Source organism: Apus apus, chromosome 2 (genome assembly GCF_020740795.1).
Source record: "Apus apus isolate bApuApu2 chromosome 2, bApuApu2.pri.cur, whole genome shotgun sequence".
Classification (NCBI taxonomy): Eukaryota; Metazoa; Chordata; class Aves; order Apodiformes; family Apodidae; genus Apus; species Apus apus.
The window spans coordinates 155,621,264-155,639,420 of record NC_067283.1 but is presented as its reverse complement, the minus strand read 5'-3'; the positions used below and the strand labels follow the sequence as shown (position 1 = coordinate 155,639,420).

General features: G+C 45.4%; 2 protein-coding genes across 2 annotated transcripts; both read left to right on the top strand.

Moving 5' to 3' along the window:
* The first annotated feature begins 3,726 nt into the window (after positions 1 to 3,726).
* On the top strand, positions 3,727 to 7,287 carry LOC127381342 (lymphocyte antigen 6E-like). The gene is made up of 3 exons (XM_051611575.1): positions 3,727 to 3,790; positions 6,370 to 6,489; positions 7,079 to 7,287. Exons 1-3 carry the CDS (start codon positions 3,739 to 3,741, stop codon positions 7,285 to 7,287), a joined length of 381 nt encoding a protein of 126 aa, XP_051467535.1. The 5' UTR covers positions 3,727 to 3,738.
* Positions 7,288 to 11,865: 4,578 nt separating this feature from the next.
* Positions 11,866 to 17,896, top strand: LOC127381004 (lymphocyte antigen 6E-like). The gene is made up of 3 exons (XM_051610751.1): positions 11,866 to 12,109; positions 16,095 to 16,214; positions 16,867 to 17,896. The coding sequence occupies exons 1-3, from the start codon at positions 12,058 to 12,060 to the stop codon at positions 17,073 to 17,075; spliced, it is 381 nt and encodes a 126-aa protein (XP_051466711.1). The 5' UTR covers positions 11,866 to 12,057; the 3' UTR covers positions 17,076 to 17,896.
* Positions 17,897 to 18,157: the final 261 nt, after the last annotated feature.

Sequence of the window (18,157 nt, the reverse complement as noted above, 5' to 3'; positions counted from 1 at the left end):
CAGGAATGTGAATGACGGTGGTTGACCCCAAGCATGATGGTGCTGTTTGATATCTCCCCATAAGCCTCCAAGCTGATGGGGATGAATTATCTCTTAGGACTTTGGAGGTTAAGGAAATGGGATAAAATGGCCTTGGTTCCCTGTTGCGTGGTAGCTGTAACCCCAAAGGACTCATGTTCCTCACCTATTATGACCGGTATCAAGGCTCCTCTAGACCATCACAGCTGTCCTGCTGAGATGGAAGTCTACCTTGGTCACCTTGTATTTCAACCAGCCACAGTGGATCTGGGCTACTCCTGTCCTTCCTAGCTGGAGGTTTGGTAGCCCCTGCCATCTGTCACAAGGCCTTAGGGGGAAAAGGAAAAATAAACACACAGGTTGTCTTTCTGTCCTGGGGTTTCTGGCTCCTATGATCTTACCCCTTACTGTCCTTCAACTAAACCTGCTGCCATTGCATGGCCAGGTGAGCAACTCAGCCTTCCCTGACCTACCAAGGAAGGAGGAGAGGACACAACCAGACCAGCCTGATGCTGTCTGGGGCTGGGCTGGACTACTTGCCCTGCATGCACAATCTGTGTGATTCAGAAACACCAGGAGCACTATCCACAGCTGCTTCCTGCCCACCTTCTCTTTTGGTATCTCACTTGCCTGTTGAGGCTGCAATTTCCCAGCTGGAGCAGAGAGTTTCCTTCCTGCACCGTGGAGGAGAGCTGTGGTTGGAGTCACCATCCAGAAAATAAAGAAAAAAAAAGAAAAAAAAAAAAAAGAAAAAAAGAAAAGAAAAAGGAAGAAAGTGGGGAGAACTGACATTAAAATATCCTCAGACCTGGCAGTTTGCTCCACCTTGCTGCTTCATCACGGGTTGAAAACATGCTTGGTCTGGCTCCAATTGCACAAAAGGGACAGGCCTTACACAATGTGCTCCCAAGGTCTGGCACAAACACACGCTTTTGGCTGCCAAATGCAAAGTGGGTTAAGGTTTCTTCCTTAAAATTCCCAAGCTCTGGGAATTTCAACTGTTCAATAACCTTTGTTAAGGATATTAACACCACTGGGTTAACAACCACCTGAATCAGTTTCTGCAGGGACATTCACCCTGCTGCCTTCCCCTCCCTGTTTTTATGTCTCTGGGAAACCAGTTTTAACTCCTCCACAGTGTTCCCTGAAGTCTTGTGACACCATCTGCACTTCCTACTACCCCAGTTCTCTTTGCCCTGGCTTTTCTTCCACCTCTTTTTCTTCCCTTGCTTGGGAAATGTGGGCTGCTCTCTGTTTCAGAGGACACCCGTCCCCCGTCCCACCGCTCTGGTGCTGGTTGGAGCTCAAAGGCCCTGCAGTGACTGTGGCCGTGATTGCAATACCAACAGCACACAAGAATAGCATGGTTTTGGGACCTGGCCAGCACCCAGCCTGGCTTCTCAAGCTTTTGCAGTCTTCTCCTTCCAGGGCACAGGGATAAGGGCCAGGTGATGCCCCAGATGCTTTCTCCATCCAGGCCTCCCGGGAAACCCTGCAGTCTGACTCCAGTGGCTGATTGAACTGGGATTTGTGGAGCTGTGGATAATGCTCCTCAGCCCCTGAGGGGTGTGGTTAGTGCCTGAACAATGTCTGCACAGAACAACATGTACATTTTGCACAGCACTAAGTAGTGTCACTGTAGGAGAAACCGTGAAACATCAAGACTTCCCTCCTACCTCATCTTATTTCTTACCCTCATTCTGCCTGTGTTTAATTATTTCCCTCCAAGCTTTGTGTGTGTGCCTTGATTTATTTTGCTCTATAACAACATTTCTCAACTCCTTCCTTTCCTCTTTCTAGTTCTGGGTGAAATATTAATCTTGTTTATTATTATTAACCTTTCCTCTCTCTAATCTCTTTAAATGCTTCCTCACATTTCCAGTTGCTACAGCCAATTTGTCACTCACACATTTTTCTGTTCAGCTGCACTTTACTTGAACAGTGTCATTTGTTTAGTGTTCATTTATTTGTTTTAATGTTAAAGCTTTTCTTCCTTGTTTGGGGCTGTGCTCAAATGTATTGCTCCCTTCTTCCCACTGAGGAGTTGCATTTTTCTGCTCAGTTTGCTCCAAGCTCAGCTGGTTTCAGGGTGATAGTTCAGTTTCATTTCTGGATTTTGATGTGGATAGAAGGGAAATAAGTTTTGGTTTCCATTTCTCCAGCTGACTGAGAGCAACCTGGCTATTATCCATTAGACAAACATTGGGACTAATGCCTACTATTTCCCAACAGGCTTCAGCAGATAATTTTTTCCTCCCTGATGTAATTCATGAATGTATTTATACAAAGTCTTGTGCAGAGAGTGCGGCAGATTATTTCAGAAGTACAGTTGCTACATTAGGTGTCACATGGGTCTTTCACATCCTTGCTAAAAGAGGAGGTAATAAAAGATTCATGATCAAGGTCAAGGCAAACCCAGAGAACAGAGTAGAAGACTTTGAAAACTGGATGCTTGTCCCCTTCACCCTGCTCTGGGTATAGGCAGACACAGAAATGTTTGGGGGCCGAAGCTGCTGCAGAAAAGTAGAAACTGGGTAAAGAGAGAATGACTGGAAGCATAAGACTCATCACAGGGGTTGGGATTGGGGCCATCTACTCAAGATCTTGTGGACAGATGATCAGAGGGAAAAGCCTAAGAAGCAGCTCCTTGGGGAGTAAATTAAGGAAAACAAAGAGCAGCTGGATGTTTTTTATTCTGTTTCCACACCATTTGTGATCGTGCAAACCTTGACTTTGAACTCTCTCTTTGGTCATTTCCTCTCTGAATCTGAAAGATCCTGGTCTGCTGAGATATCTTCTCAACCAGGACTTGTTTTATTTCTCAGTCATTCTCACTCTCTTAGTATTTTAGCTCCTGTAGGTATCTCCCTGCACTTTGTACCTCTGTTGCATCCAGAGTCATTTGGTAAGAGGTGACGAAGTGGTTGTGGGAGTGGAAGGAGGGAGCCCAGAAGAACTGGAACTGTCACGAGGGACTGGAAAAACCTGAGGGAATCTAGAGTTGGTCTACAGGTAGCAACAAACATTGTAACTTGGAAACCTGGATGCCTCTGGAGGAGAGAGAAGCAGAGCAAAATAAAAGCATTGGACCCTATTCCTGTCTGGTCCACAGGAGCCTCGAAGTGACAATCTCCAAGAACAAAGAGTTTGCAGGAATGACAAAAGATGAAGCATTTTCTTTAGTACAAGTGAGATAATTCTGAATGACAGCAGAAAATTCTGTGAAAATCTTCTTTTTTTGCCTCCTCTCCCACTTCCCAACAGACATGAAGCTCTCATATCATAGCAGAAAAAAAGGATGGAGGATGCCAAGTGATGCCTTGGAAGCTATGAGCCATCCCAGACTGGTGCTGCTGCCTCTGCTTTGCTGCAGGTTTAGTGGTTCAGCCCGATGGAGTAAGAAGGGACACCCATGTTTGAGTCAGATAAATTACTCCCCAAATTAGCAATGTGGACACAGTCAGCAGGAGTAGGCCTTGGAAAAAAAGATTAGATCTGAGGGAGATGTGGGAAAAAAAAAAAAAATAATAATTGCTACCTGGAGCTTCTTAATAGGTTCCTACGCAGAAACACACCTATCAGGGATCAGATCTTCAGAGATGTCACTCCCCAAACCTCAAATTACTGCAATCAAAAGAAGCCAAAGCAAATGCAGGCCCAGTATAAAACGTTTCCCTGGTGCTCCATCCCACATTGTTTGTGTCTGAGGGCGCAGCAACCATGAAGGCTTTTCTGATCACCCTGCTGGTGGGAGTCCTGTGTGCAGAGCAAGGTAAGGAGATTTGGAGGCTGGGAGAGCCAGATGAAGAGGATGGAAATACCAGAAGAGAAATGAGAGATAATGCTGGGACAAGAAGGTTTGACAGCTTTTATTGCAATTAGTGAGGTCTTGGTAGTGGAGTTTTTCTTTTTGCAGCAGTTGTGTCAAGCAATATTTAGTGTGGTTGAGTCTTAGCTTCTGCAGGAGTTCCTCCAAGGTACCTATAACCCAAAGAAGATGAACTCACCACTCTGATTTTTCTTACCCTCAAGTATCAAGCTCCGACCACACTTATCTGAAGACAGACATGTGGACTGAAAAATGGTAATAAGATTTTAGCTGGGCTCCCAGGTTTGGCTTTGGTTCTGGTTTTGTTCCTGAATGAAACTCAAAGAGTTGTTGAGAAAGCTAATGTGGTTGACACTGATACGGCACCTTCTGCCAGAGTTTCACTTTATTTCCCACAATGACATTGAAATTAAGAAACTAGGTTGCTGGCAGATATTAGAAAGCCTAAGAGCTCTTTGCTCATGGGTTTGAAGAGCTTTTTAAAGTGTCTGGGAAGGAGTGTGTTTGTAATGGGATCTACGAGGCTCTTTGCTCTTTCCAAAGGAGCTGTGGATCTAACTAGATAATTGTGTGGAAATATCCAGTTGAGAAAGACTGGCTCTGTGCATATATTTGCAATCCCAAGGAGTACTGCAAGACTTTTTGCACCATTAAGGTTATTTCTGGCTGCATTTGCAAAGCTAGAGCTAATGGAGGGTGGAGCCCAGGCTCAGTCAAGGCTTTACAACAGCTATAATGGTTTAAGCTGTTATTGTTTCCTGACTGAGAGGGATTTTTCTTGCATCAGTCAGTGAACACAAGTGCACTTCAGTTGCTTTCACATACATGCTGAGGTCTCAGCTCCATCTGCACAGAAAGTGGTTTGAACAGCTTGGTGAGTTCTGGCAGAAAAGCAGATCAGAGAGAGCTACAGGGGCTGCAGAATGCAATGAAAGTTGCTAGGCAGCGTGCCTGGTATTGCTTTGGCACGGCTTGCAAAAAGACAGTAGCCCACAGCTTGGGTTGGGGGATCTCCAGAGGAGAGTTGAAAGGCTCAGCTTACCCAAGTCATGGAGAAACAGCGGGTGCTGAATAGTCACTTACAGAGAAGTTAAAACCAGAATGCTGCAAGGATGATTTTATCTGCTGTGATGGAAAACACCTGCGCTCACAACACCTAGCACTAGAAAAGAGCATCTGGAGAGGTTTCAGAGCAAGACAGTCATGAGCTGAGAAAACCAGAGCAGGCTCCAAAGCTGTGCCCAAGGCACCTGAGCTCCCCAGATCACAGAGGGAAGGCCCTTTTTTCTCTTACTTGGGGTAGTTAAGGCCTAAAATGGCTTTTAATTCTCTTTTGAAGCTACTTCTGGAATTGCCTAACCAAGGATCATGGGTAGGTTCAACTTCACAGTGGAATTGGAACTTAGAGCAGCTGGGATTTGGAGTGTCCTAGAGAGGAGTTCCCTTGTTAAAAACATGTTTGAATTCAAATGAAGATTTGTTCAGTAAGAAAAAAAAAAAAACATAATAAAAAGAGCCTTCCTTCATTGAGAAAAGCAGCAGAAACAAATCCAGGGGAATTTCAGCCTAAAGGAGGACCCTCTGTGGTTTGCAATTTGGTCACCTTGATCGATTTGGTCACCCAGAGCTCTCCACCACTACTGACAGTAGAAGAGCCTGCTCTGGGCTTAACTGCTTCTGTCACCTCTGCTCAGAAATGAGGAGCATTTCATGGGACTCTGAACAGGAGGAACACAGCTTCTAACAGTTCTGAGTCCACCTCCAAGGAACGAGATGGCACGTGCCTGTGTTTCTAGCATGGCCAGCTGGCCAGCCTGGAGATTTAACTCCATTTCCTTCAGCTTTGTTCAGAAATACATATCCAGCCTCCTTCTGGCTTTGTAATAGATCTTGCTCAGCCTTGCTAATAATATCACTGAGAACACATTGTTCCAGGGGCTGGTTGAAATAATCTCTCTATTGTCCAGAGCAACCTCTCTCAGGGGAACTCCCTTTAATGTGTCTCTGTGCTCAGTAATTTAACTTGCTGGGGGGTCTTAGGGGGTCTTAATTCATTCCTGTCTGTACAATGTCTTGGAGATGCAACCTGAAAATGCTAAAAATTAAGCTCTCACCTGAGAACACAGCCAGTTCATCCTCTCATTGCCAGATCTATATTAGACCCAGCTGGGCAGGTTGTAAGATCTGTTGCTGCAGGTTGGCTGTCAACCAGGCCAAGAGATCTTGGGGAGTCCACGGGGGAAAAAGGAGGTCACCTGAGAGTCCTGCTGGGGCTGAAAACATGTATTTTCAGGTTTAGTCACTGAAAATCTCAAGGAAAGAAGGGAAGTTTGTTTGGGTCCATTTGTTTGCTTTTACAGCTTTGTTGATCCAAACCAACTTCTTATTCACTTGTCATGAGAACTTGTTCATAAGGTACTTTTCACCTTGTATTTCCCAAGAAGGGACATGGCTTTCGACACTTTCTTCCCAGGTGGGCATTGCTGGGAACCACTAATATGTGCCATGTGTGCTCTTCCCAGTTTCCTCCCTGTTTTGCTACGTATGTGACAACGAGCACTCCAACTGGAACTGTCTTAAAACCTACAAGTGTGATGACAATGAGAAGTTCTGTACGACCACATACAGCACTGCTGGGCTTGGTGAGTACCAGTGACAACTGAAGGACCTTTTTTTTTATTCCCTTCCTCCACAGACACTGATGGGCAAGAATTTTTTTTATGGCAGTTGTTGGTCTGGTTGGAATGAACTGACCACTGGTGTTCAGAGATCACAACACATAAGGTGTGTGCATGCCTCAGTGGTGCTCTGTGATCCACCACCTGCAGTGTGCTCCTCACCACCTTGTGGCAGAGCTGGTTGAAGAACACAGATTTTCATGAGCAGACCTTGTTGCTTGATCTGAGCTCACACACATGCTTTGTGATGGAGGATGGAAAAGGGTGGGATGTATGGCATGTGATTTTAGGAACCAAAAATGCCTTGAAAGTGGTGTTTTTTTGCAGTCCTACAGGAAGTATGGTGTGGGTTTCTATCAAAGACTCTTTAGTGTCATGCATTTGATCCAGATTTGTGGATACTCACCCAGCACTCATCAAATCCACTGATAGTTTTTATTCCTGCAATGCAAATCAGGCCTAGTGCATTATACCTCCTTCTGTTGTCCTCTGGTCAACTCTTGCAGAACATTCTTAGGTCACATCTCTCCTTTCTTGTCTGTTCTTCACCCAGGCAAGGACATGGGGCACCGCATCACCAAGAAATGTTCTGTAGACTGTCCTGAGACGAACGTGAACTTTGGTGTGGCAGCTTACTCCACCAAATGCTGCAGCACCTCCCTCTGCAACTTCAGTGGTGCCAACAGCATCAAAATCAGCTACGCTGTGATGTTCCTGGGAGTCGTGGCCAGTCTGATCGGTGTCATCAGGGCAGGATTGTGATGAGGGGTGGGAGAAGATATGACATCCCAAGAACCTGCAAGGTATTCCCCAACTGAGAAACCAATACCCTCTGTCCAGTGTCTCCAACAGGGTCTATGCTATCCTGTTCTTTCCAAGTCACTGCTTCAGATCCCATCCACAAAAGGGCACATCTCCTATTTTTCTCCCCTGTATCATTTGTTGTTTTATACTAATTGTCCCTGGGAAGGCTCTTTTGATAGCGTGTTTGTGACAATTGTCAGACAAAATAAAGATTTATGTTATTCTAGAGTGTGCTTGCTATATCCACAGTAAGATCAGCCTGAGAAAACAGCTCTGCCAGAAAGGACTGTACTCTGAATCTTTACTTCATGTTGAATTCCTCTGTTTTAGCACCTGGAAGTCTTCTTCTGGCTGCCTTACTCAATTGGCTCAGTTGCATCCAGTAGCTCGAGGCAGACACTCCACAAAGCCAGATGTTCTGCCTGATCACTCAGTGCTAATGCATGAAGGTGTCAATCTGGAAAGGTCAAAGCTGTTTGTGTTGTTCCCATTGCAAGCAAAAGCCAGGATTGTTTTGTAACTGTTAACACGTCTGGAGGTTTGCCTGGTATCGGTTGTGCTCCTGGCTGTGCTCCAAAGTCCTGTGATCTCTGCAGGGTGGATGGTTTCAGCATCTGAAATTGGTAAAGGGCCCACACCAAGATGCTGGAGATGTCCAAGGTGAGGATGGTGCTGCTAGGATCTGTCCTCATGGAAAAAGGGACCTCCTTGCAGGCTTGGAGAAGAAGCTGTTGAGTGCTTGCTCTTGACTTCCCTGCAGGGACAGGGGGAACAGGCAGAAAGAGCTTGGAAGAGGCAATGGGTGTCTAATCTGGTGGGGAGGTCTCTGCTCCTTCTCTTTCCTCCATCACTGCTGCATTTCTAGGCTTGGGGGTGGAGGAGATGGGGTGGAGATCATCTGCAGCTCTTGGGGATGGAGGTGATGGGGTGAAGAACCCCTGCAGCTCTTGCAGGAGTGGAGCTATTGCTAAGACGGGCAAAATACCTGTTCTCTTGGAGCTGGAGGGTGCATAATTTCCATCTGTGGAGCTTAAAAGTGCAGGGCTGAATTTGAGAAGGCTTGTATAGAAGTGGCAGCTGGACAAAAGCCCTGATGTCTGCAGCCCAGCTGGATTTGAGGGACATTCTGCTCCACCAATGCTCAAGACAGGCTGCAACGGGGAGAAACCGCAGTGCTGGCCGAGGGCTGTGAAATGGGATTACACTTAATCACCCTGTAAAGATTTAATTTCTAAGCAATGAAAGTGTCCCAGCATTTCTTTAAATATGAGATGGGCCAATAAAGAACAGGACCGTTGTGGCATTTCTGTGCTGAGGGACAAACTGCAACTTCGAGGTTTGTGCTTCTTTTTAACCACTTTTCCTGTCACTTTTCCTATATGTTAATCACAATAACCCCCGAAAAGCTTCTCTAAGTTGTTGGCCAAATTGAAAATCCACATGTAGTAAAAACCCCTCAGTTTCACAGTTACTTTCAAATGTCAGCTTCTGTTTCATGAAAACCACACTTTTCCATCAAAATAAAACAAGCATTTGCCCTTCTCACATAACAATTTCAAGGTTTAGAAGATGAGCAAAACATTCTCCTTCCTTCTCCACTCAGCAATTGTGTCAAGGGAATTAACCTTCCCACCTCATCCTCCACCCCCAGTTAATTCCTCTGTTACACTTTCCAAAATCTTGAAGTACATAACTCCACAGTACTTGTAAACTCTGATATTGTCTTCTCCCTTGCCTTGCTTCCTCTGGTGTCCTAATCAGCTGTGTCCTTTCTACCCCCATGGGCCCTTTTCAATTTATCTCACCTGGCATGAGTGAGGGATGAAGGCAACATTCATATCAGAAGGACATAGGGGACCAGCTGGAAGAGTGCAAGACCACAGGACCCCCTAATGGAAATTCCATCTGATGGAAATTCCATCTGATGGAAAATCTTGACTGTCAGAGATCCTGCAATAACTCCTTTAAGAAACACACTCTTGCCATCTCAAAATCTCAGCAGCTTGCAGGAGACAAGAGATATTTTAGTTTTTGCTTGGGTGAGACTACAAGGGGGGGGGAAAGTGCCTTGCTGAGCTGCTATTTCTGTACCTGTTAATGGATGCTGCTGGCTGAAATAAAACTGAACGTGGGCTGCCTCTGCAGCACGACATGGCAGGATGGCATTGCCTTGTGACTAGAGCTCCCTTCCCTGCTCTTACTTCAAATAGGCAGCAATAAAAGTTGATTCACCGATAAAGGCTCATAAAAATCTCATCCAGACTGGGGAAAATAAAATACTTCATAAGGAAGAAAGGGTTGAACTGCCAGGCATGGAAGGTGCCAGCTTCTGTTTTCCTCCTGTTTGGTGCCTTACAAAGGTCTTATGAAGCCAAACAACGCCTTCCCTTTGAGCTCTCTTGGTTAATTGCCACCTCTGCTCCAACTGAGTTTCATGCTGCACCTATTGAGAAAGCAGAAGTTTCCTCACCTTAGTCACGCAGGTCTCCGTCCTGACAATATTTATACATCCAATTCAGGGGTGTTGGAAAGAGTTACATCACCCTAAGAACTGGGCATGCCTCTTCAGTGAGATCGTGCTGGTAAGTGAGTCTTATGGAAGAGCCCAAGAGGACTCTTCCCACCAAGTTGCAAGGTTCAGACTGGACCTCCTTGGTTGCTAAACTCCTTCTCAGGGAGGAGTCTAGGTGTGGCTGGATCCAGTCTTAGCCTCCAACCGTAGAGTCTGGACCCTAGGTTCTGCCACAGTTGGTTTATTTCAGCTCAAGCTGGGACCCTCCAAAGACTGACCCCTCTGGCTGTTTCCTAGTGCCTTTTAAGGCCTCACATTCTATTCCATCAGAGCTTCATGCCCTTGATCACACGACATGCATGGACCTTTTGTCCAATCAATTTGTTTAGTAGCACTTCTTCTTCTACAATAATTGTAGCAACATCTTTCAGATTCTATCTACTCATGCAGTTCCATCCATCTTATTCACATTCTGGTCTCATCTGTCATCTGTTGTCTTCAGGTGGAGCATCTTCACTTGAAGATCTTTTCCTGGAATTATAGGCTTGGTCCAGCTGATCTCATTGTGCAGGACTCCCAGGACTTCTCCATTTCTGTGAAGCTAAAGTTCAGCTAAAGTTCAGTTACGGCTTTTGGACTAAGACCTCAGCACTAACCAAACTCACTCATGCTAAGCTAAGCAAAACAAGTTTCCATTTGGGGTAACTTAAAGTGAGCACACAATTAATTCTAATATTCTGTAAGTAAACTACTGCAATCCCCAACAGTGGGTCATATGGTAGGTTACAGAGCCCTGGGACAGGCTGTCCAGAGAGGTTGTGGAGTCTCCTTCTCTGCAGACTTTCAAGACCTGTCTGGATGTGTTTCTGAGTGATCTGCCCTAGTTTTTTTTGGTCCCGCTCTGGCAGGGGGGTTGGACTCGATGAGTTTTGGAGGTCCCTTCCAACCCCTAAGATTCTGTGATTCTGTAAGCCCAAATAATTCAATGGTAGATGGATATCTGAGCAACTTGGAGGCTAAGATAAATAAAGGAAATAAAACAGATGGAGAACAGCAAGGGACAGAGTTGCTGGAAGAGGCTCAGGGCACACAGGTTGCTCCTGCAGCTCTCGAGTGACAAGTGGAAGGGATCCAGCTGGATTTCTGGGACTGTGCCTCTGTCCCCACAACGAGATGGCAGAAAGGCAATGATGGGAGGAAAAAGCAACAGCAATCAGAAGAAGAGGGGAAAAATTCCGATTTTATACAGGGAGATAAGATGAAACATCATAAAAAGGAAGGAATAAAGAGCACCATATGGAAATCCAGTGGAGTTTTCCCATTTGGCATTTCACATAATTTTGGCTGGCTATAATTATTTTTTTTCCTGAAGACTTAATGAGTTGAGATCCTTGATCAGGCCATCCCTTATCCTCCATGCATTAATTTGTTCTTTTTTTTTTTCTCCTTGACATTTCTTGGAGTTTGTTAAAAAAAACCCAAACAACCTAATCACAGCTTTTTCAAGGTAATGGGAGAGGGTGTTGTTTCTATTTTTTAATTGAAGTGGTCTTTTTCCTTGCACAGTGGTGTTTATTTTTAATAACATTTTCTCTCCGATAAAATAGCCATTTTTTGAAGAGAAATATTTATGATTTTGAACTTCTGTCTTTAAAAGGCCCAAAGAAAATGATGCCTGGTCCCCTATGAAATGCAGTGGAATGATACTGCTCTTCTGATCGAGCAGCATTGCCAATCCTTGGAGACATTTTGTAGAAGTTTCAATCCCACTTTCAATTTTAAATTCAATCCATTTCCATATGCATTAAAACAGTGTCTGAGGGTGGAATTATTAAGGATGCAGCCTGCTCTGAGACAGAAGCTGGCCTGGAAAGGAAAACATTCCTCTTCTTACTTGGACGCTGTTTTGTTTTGGTGTTTTGCTTTTCTTCCACTTACCCAGAATTAGAAACTGTTGCATAATTAACTCTAGATGAACAAACTGCATTGTGAAACAACTAAGAGGAAAGGAATTGGAGGGGGGAGAACACGAGCTTGTTTAGATTTCCAACTTATTTCATCCCATACACAAGCGCTGACACGTTATTATCAATTATCCACCACCTGACACAGCAGCCCCGTAGTTATTATCTTAGCATCAAAGCAAACATTGCAGAGGTATAAAACCTGCCCTGGCTGAGTCCTGCTTATTTTGGAGGCTGGAAGACCTATAAAGAATGAAGACTTCTCTTCTTGTCGTGCTGATCACAGCCCTGTGCACTGAGAGGGGTGAGTCTCCAAGGATTGTTTTGCACTGACGGGACCCCCAGAGCTGGGGCTTGTCTTGGATATTATAGAATCATAGAATGGTTAAGGTTGGAAGGGATCCTAGAGATCATAAGTTTCCAACCTGCTTGCTAAGAGCAGGGGCACCTCTGATTGTTTTATTGTGGGCTGACAAGGGAATTTTGCCGCATGGATGGTAAAGCTGAAGGGTCGTTAATTCTAGAGAGTAATCTATGAATCCATTCTATTCCAGTCTTCAGGATAAGAATCCAGGGGACACATCCCCAGCAGATGTTGGAAGGGTGCTGGGGAGCTGAAGTGGGGGATGAAACACTCAGCCCACAGCCCCTGGAGTAGCTGTGTAGGCAGTGGAGAGTCTTTGGTGCAACCCAGTGAGAAGGAGGGTTAGTTGAGGGCTGCACAGAATTGGGCAGGCAAAGGACAAGATGAACAATAAAGCTGCAAATCTGACTTAGAACTACAACCTGATTCCTTTTTTTTTTTTTTTTTTTTAATTTGCTCATTTATTGCTTGGGATTACAATCTATCATTACCTAAATTGCTTGAGATGGTCACGCCACAAGGAAATGTAATTCTGGCTCCCATCTCTTTCTTGCAGCTTGTTGCTTTGAGGTGCAACTCTGCCGATGTTGATCCCAGGTCTGGGATGGAGATGCAGAGTCCCATTCTCATGCTGATGACTTTCTGATGTACTAGGAACCCACACTTTAATCCTACCTGGCTGGGCTCTGCCAAGGACTGCTGCCTGTCCCTCTGGAATCATAGAATTGTAGAATGGTTTGGGTTGGAAGGGACCTCAAAGATCATGTAATTCCAACCGACCTGCCATGGGCAGGGACACCTCCCACTAGACCAGGTTGCTCAAAGCCTCATCCAACCTGCCCTTGGACACTTCCAAGGAAGTGCAAATGGGGAAAATGTCCCATTTACACAGGGTTGGGCTGTGGGTCAGGGAAAGAACAGACAGTGCAGCCCTGAATATCCCTCTGACTATTCCATGGGAACTATTCCTGAGTTGAGGGGGCTTTTGCCTTACTGCACACTATTTTTTCTCAAGTTCTGCTGTAGAGCTTTACCTGCAAATTACTGGCCATTCTGGTCCTGGTCTAGCAGAGCTCTTGGGCTCACATAAAATCTGAGGCTGTAAATGTTCTTACTGTGGGACTTCACAGGCTTGAATGTGCTAAATCATTTTGCTCAATGGGGTTGAGAAAGTTGAGGCAGTAAAAAGATCCTTCCCTGCAACTTATCAACTGCACATTTTTTGTCTTTAAAAGATCACACAATAAGACAACAAAATTACTAAAGTTGTTGGTGAAAATTAACACACACACAGCACCACTTTGCTGTGCAATCTAGGCAGAAGGCTGGTTGCTGCTCCAATTAATCCTGAACCTGACTGATTTTAACAGTGTAAATCCTGCATCTGCCAGCACTTGCTTTACACATGTAAGTTATCTGGGTGGCTTGAATTATTCACATAAAGTCTTCCATGAGGAATATTCTTTTTCAGCTAGAGCAGAGGTCTGGCTAGGCACAAACAGGAGACCTCCAAAGGCAGCCTGGTTTAACCCCAGGTTTTCCTCCTGAGCAAGGTGCATTCCTAAAGGAATATTGTTCCCCTCCACACTCAGCCCTCGTTGCAACAGTTATCTCCACAAACACAATAAAATCCAAAGTGTTTTTCAGTAGCAGGAGCAATTGTTATTCTTCCCAGAACAGAGGATCAAAATAGTCCCACATGACTTCAGGGTCTCAACTGGGCTATCAGCTTAGGAGCCCACATGCCTCTGGAATCATCTAGAGTAAGTGAGAGTGAGAGAGAAACCTCTTGAACACACAGAGATGTTGGCAAAATCGCCCCTGAAGGTGCTTGTCCCCTGGCTAGAAGGGTCCCAGGACAACCAGAGTCTTAAATTAGAAGCTTTATGAGGTTGGGATGACAAAGGAGCTGGGCATGCAACAAGCATGCCAGCTGTCCTGCAGACATTCAGGATGTTGTTCTTGGAATGGGCTTGATTAAAGAAGCTGCATTAATTACAGAATAAAATGAGTTACATGTCTGGAAAACCCAATTTGGGAACTTTGCTCTGATGTGCTTTTTTTTTTTTTTTTTTTTTCCTGAGAGGAAAGGGTGGTTTCCAGCTGGGTGGAGCAGAAATGTGCCTGCATGGAGGTTGCAGAAGAAAAGAGAATGGAGCCACATGGCTTCTAGTGCAGATACAGGAGGGTCCCAGGTTTGGGAAAAAGAAAAAAGGGATTGAAGCTGCAATGTCAGGAGAACACTGAAAGCAAGAGCCAGGCAGGAGACCCAAGAGAGTCTAGAGATGGAAATGACCATGACCAAGGCAGGAAGCAAACTACAGCAATCTTACCCAGTCAGAGTGAGCCAAGTACCAGGTCTGAGGCTTTTGAAATCGTAAAGGTGTTGAGTGTAGGAACAGAGGGAGATGGGATCTGAGTCACTGCAAGCCCATTTGCCTGGCCTCTGTGTCCTCTGTTGGCTGTTCTTCAGTGAGAGACAAGAGAAGGAGAGTAGGATCTGTGAGGACTACAGAGCACGAGGGAAAATTGATGGTTACTGCTGGTTGGTCATGGAAAGGGCAAGGGTGCTCTTAGCTGGAGTGGGGAGAGAAGACAGTTTCCAGAAACAGAGAAGGATGAATAGTGCCCTAAAAGGCAGTTTAGTGGCTTCCTGTGAATTATCTGGCACACCCTGGTCACCCAGGTCACTGTCTGGGCTAGTGGGCCACTAGGGAGCCAGATGAGCTTACCTAAGGTCAAACAAGGGCAGCAATGAGGTTGGGACATTGCTGGCAAAAGCAACAATGAGGACAAAGGAGCTTGGATAAGGGAGGAGAAGAATGAGGGGAGATGAAGAGCAAGGAAGGCAAAGGACAGTGCTGCTACCAAAATAAGTTGGGTATTAACTGACCATAAATAGGGGCAGCCTGGAAATTACAAGAATGAACCTAATCCCCAGAGGGTGACACTACTGCAGGAATGTTTGCTCCAACTAAACAGATGAGTAGGAAATTTCCCTTAACATGCAGATAAGCCTTCCCTGAGGATCTCTCTGCTATGAATGACTGCTTCAGCTTGTTTGAGTGCAAGCTCTATTCGTTCCTTCAGATCAGCACAGCTCTTTGCTGATGCACGGCGTTACAGATGGATGCATCTTGTGGTTTTAGGCAGCCATCACCCACAGAAAACTGTAAAAAAGGGATCTACTGCAGCCAAGGGAGTGATTTGCTGAGCCCTGTCTTCTACAAGTCCAAGATTGCCCCCTGACACAGACGAGAGCTCTGAAAATGAACCAGCCAAGTGAAAGCATCCAACTTCCCAGAAAACACTGAGAGGCAGATCTAGGTCACTTGTCCCTCATTTGAGATAGCTTCTGGGGGTCAGAAAGGTTACACTTAGGTGTGTGTCTCTCTTTTTCTATTCAAAAAGATTTTTAAATAATTCACAGATGGTTTGTGTGCTCTGAGAAAGGATCTGTAGGCTAGGACCTTCCAGATGACTTGAAGAAGGTGTGAAAGATCTTGGAAAGGATCTCGTTCCATGCAAGAACTAGTGGCAGACAAGCAGGCCTTGGAGGAGCCAGTTTGGAAAGAAACCACCAGAGCTTCATGCTTCAAGTGGTAATTGACTAGAGTGCACTTTCCAAGAGCACACTGGGGATGCCAGATGTTTTACATTGATTCGTGGGAGAGTCAGGTAAGCACCCAGAAGGAAGATCTCTCGAGGCTTACTAAATAAGCAAACCACATCAGCATCAGGAATATGAGCTTAAAGTAATTTGGGTCCAGGAGAGTTCCCAGGGCAAAGTTTCACAGACCCAGGGGGTTGTCTGCTTGCGGTTGTTGGGCTTGACAGATCCTCCATGTGGACCAGCACCAGCAGTTTTAGGCTCCTATGGATATTTCTAGGGGTGAGTGATGGGTGTCGTGTGCTTCTTTTGCAGCTCTCTCTTTGACATGTTTCACATGCAAAGATGCATCTTCCAACATCCACTGTCTCAGCACAACCACGTGCTCTGAGAATGAGAAGTATTGCCTCACAACCTATTCTACCACGGGGTTTGGTAAGTGTGAAGCTTTTCGAAGGCTCTGAGGACAAGATGGGGTTCAGGGTAGGCTGATGGCAGAGCCTCCTCCCGTCGTGAGGTGTGGTGGAAGAATTCATGAGGATCATAACACACACAGAGCAAATCTGGCAGGAGGTGGGAACTCAGAGCAGCCCGTTTCCATTGCAATATGTCCCAACAATTCTGCACTGTTGTTCCAACACACCAGGAGAGGGAAACATTGGAAGAGAGAGGCTTTCTCTACACCAACCCCCTGGCTCATCTCCCAGCTCATATATATGCTCATGAGGTGATGGAACTTGAAAAGGACAATAGTCTGGCAGGGGCAATATCAAGGCATGGTGACAATGATGTCGTGCAGTCTTACATGATACAAATGCTTTAGATCTCCAAATTTCTGCCCTAGGTTGCACTCATCTGGCCCTGAAAGCAGCAGAGGAGTTGTCAGGCCTGGAGAAAGTCTCCATAGGTCATATAGACAGAAGGAATGATGCAGTGTGATGAAGCCCAAGGGAAACCAAACAGCATTAAGTACAGAACATATTCCCCACTGAATATCACACAGCCAGTCTATCATTGAAGTCTGTAAAAAAAATATACAAGTTTAAAACCCTGACTTTTCTTCCTGTTTTCTCTCTCACCCACTCAGGGGATGACCGTAACCGGCGTATCACCAAGAAGTGTTCTGCATATTGCCCAACAATTGACCTGAATATTGGCATAGCTGGCGTTGCTACCAGCTGCTGTGAGACATCCTTGTGCAACATCAGTGGTGCTAGCAGTGTGAAAACCAGTTACACCATGATAGCTCTGGGTGCCTTGGCCAGTCTCGCCTGCATCCTCCGACTGGGTTTTTGAATGGGTTTGTGGGGGAAAGGAGCTGCTTGGCCTTGCACTGCAAGGTATCAAGCTCTCATCTGTACAGTGTAAATGCTGCCCTATTTCTCCTACCTGGAAGGTAACATCCCATCAGCAAATATTTTTTGCTCTTTCTGTGCCCTGACACCAGTGCAGAAGAGCACAGCCCTACCTCAAACTGGTGTTTGGGACAGGAAGATGTGATGTAGGGCCCTGTGCATGCAGAAGGGCACCATAGAATCATAGAATGGTTTGGGTTAGGACCTTAAAGATCATCTTGTTCCAACCCCCCTGCCCCGGGCAGGGACACATCCCACTACACCATGTTGCTCCAAACCCCATCCAACCTGGCCTTAAACACTTCTGGGTGTGTGGGGGGGCAGCCACAGCTTCTCTGGGCAACCTGATCCAGTGTCTCATCTCCCTCACAGGAAATAACTTCTTCCCAATATCAAATATAAATCTACCCTCATTCAGCTTGAAACTGTTACCTCTCATGCTAGCACTCCATGCCCTTGTAAAATGTCCACCTCCATTTTTCCTCTAGACTCTTCAGGTACTGGAAGACTCCTCTAAGTTCTCCCCAGAGCCCCGTCTTCTCCAGTAGTCATACAGACACCATATAGTCACCAACTCTGCTACTATTGGCTTTTATAACTCCACGGGTTGTTGCTTTTTTCCCCTCCATTTTGTCCCTCCCATTCTCTTGTGCCATTTTTACATTGATACCATTTTCCGCCACACATCATTTTGCTCTGAGGAAGCTTTTGATATTGTACTTGTTAAACAGAAGCTGGGCACAATAAAGTGTTATTTTCTTCTATTGTGTGCCTGCGTGGTATGGTAGGTTGGGCACAGTGGTTGGATGCACCCATGTCAGCAGCAACAAAAGCAGAAGTGTTAAGTCTGCAAGCTGGGTTGAAATAATGCTGAAATATCTTGCAATTGCTTTGCATTCACTTCAGGAAACCTCTCCCCAGACTTTCTTTTTATTTTTCTGCATCAGTGGAAATGTCATTTTGTGACTCCTTTTCAGAGTAAACTGCGTCCTGTTCAACTCCTTTTCAATTTCTTTTCTGGGT

What these genes read in the sequence shown, in the direction of transcription:
- LOC127381342 (XM_051611575.1), top strand. Translation starts at nt 3,739, where the DNA reads ATGAAGGCTTTTCTGATCACCCTGCTGGTGGGAGTCCTGTGTGCAGAG. An exon ending in AGTCCTGTGTGCAGAGCAAG is followed by an intron (nt 3,791 to 6,369) that starts GTAAGGAGATTT and finishes TGCTCTTCCCAG; the next exon opens with TTTCCTCCCTGTTTTGCTAC. An exon ending in ATACAGCACTGCTGGGCTTG is followed by an intron (nt 6,490 to 7,078) that starts GTGAGTACCAGT and finishes TTCTTCACCCAG; the next exon opens with GCAAGGACATGGGGCACCGC.
- LOC127381004 (XM_051610751.1), top strand. Translation starts at nt 12,058, where the DNA reads ATGAAGACTTCTCTTCTTGTCGTGCTGATCACAGCCCTGTGCACTGAG. An exon ending in AGCCCTGTGCACTGAGAGGG is followed by an intron (nt 12,110 to 16,094) that starts GTGAGTCTCCAA and finishes CTTCTTTTGCAG; the next exon opens with CTCTCTCTTTGACATGTTTC. An exon ending in CTATTCTACCACGGGGTTTG is followed by an intron (nt 16,215 to 16,866) that starts GTAAGTGTGAAG and finishes TCACCCACTCAG; the next exon opens with GGGATGACCGTAACCGGCGT.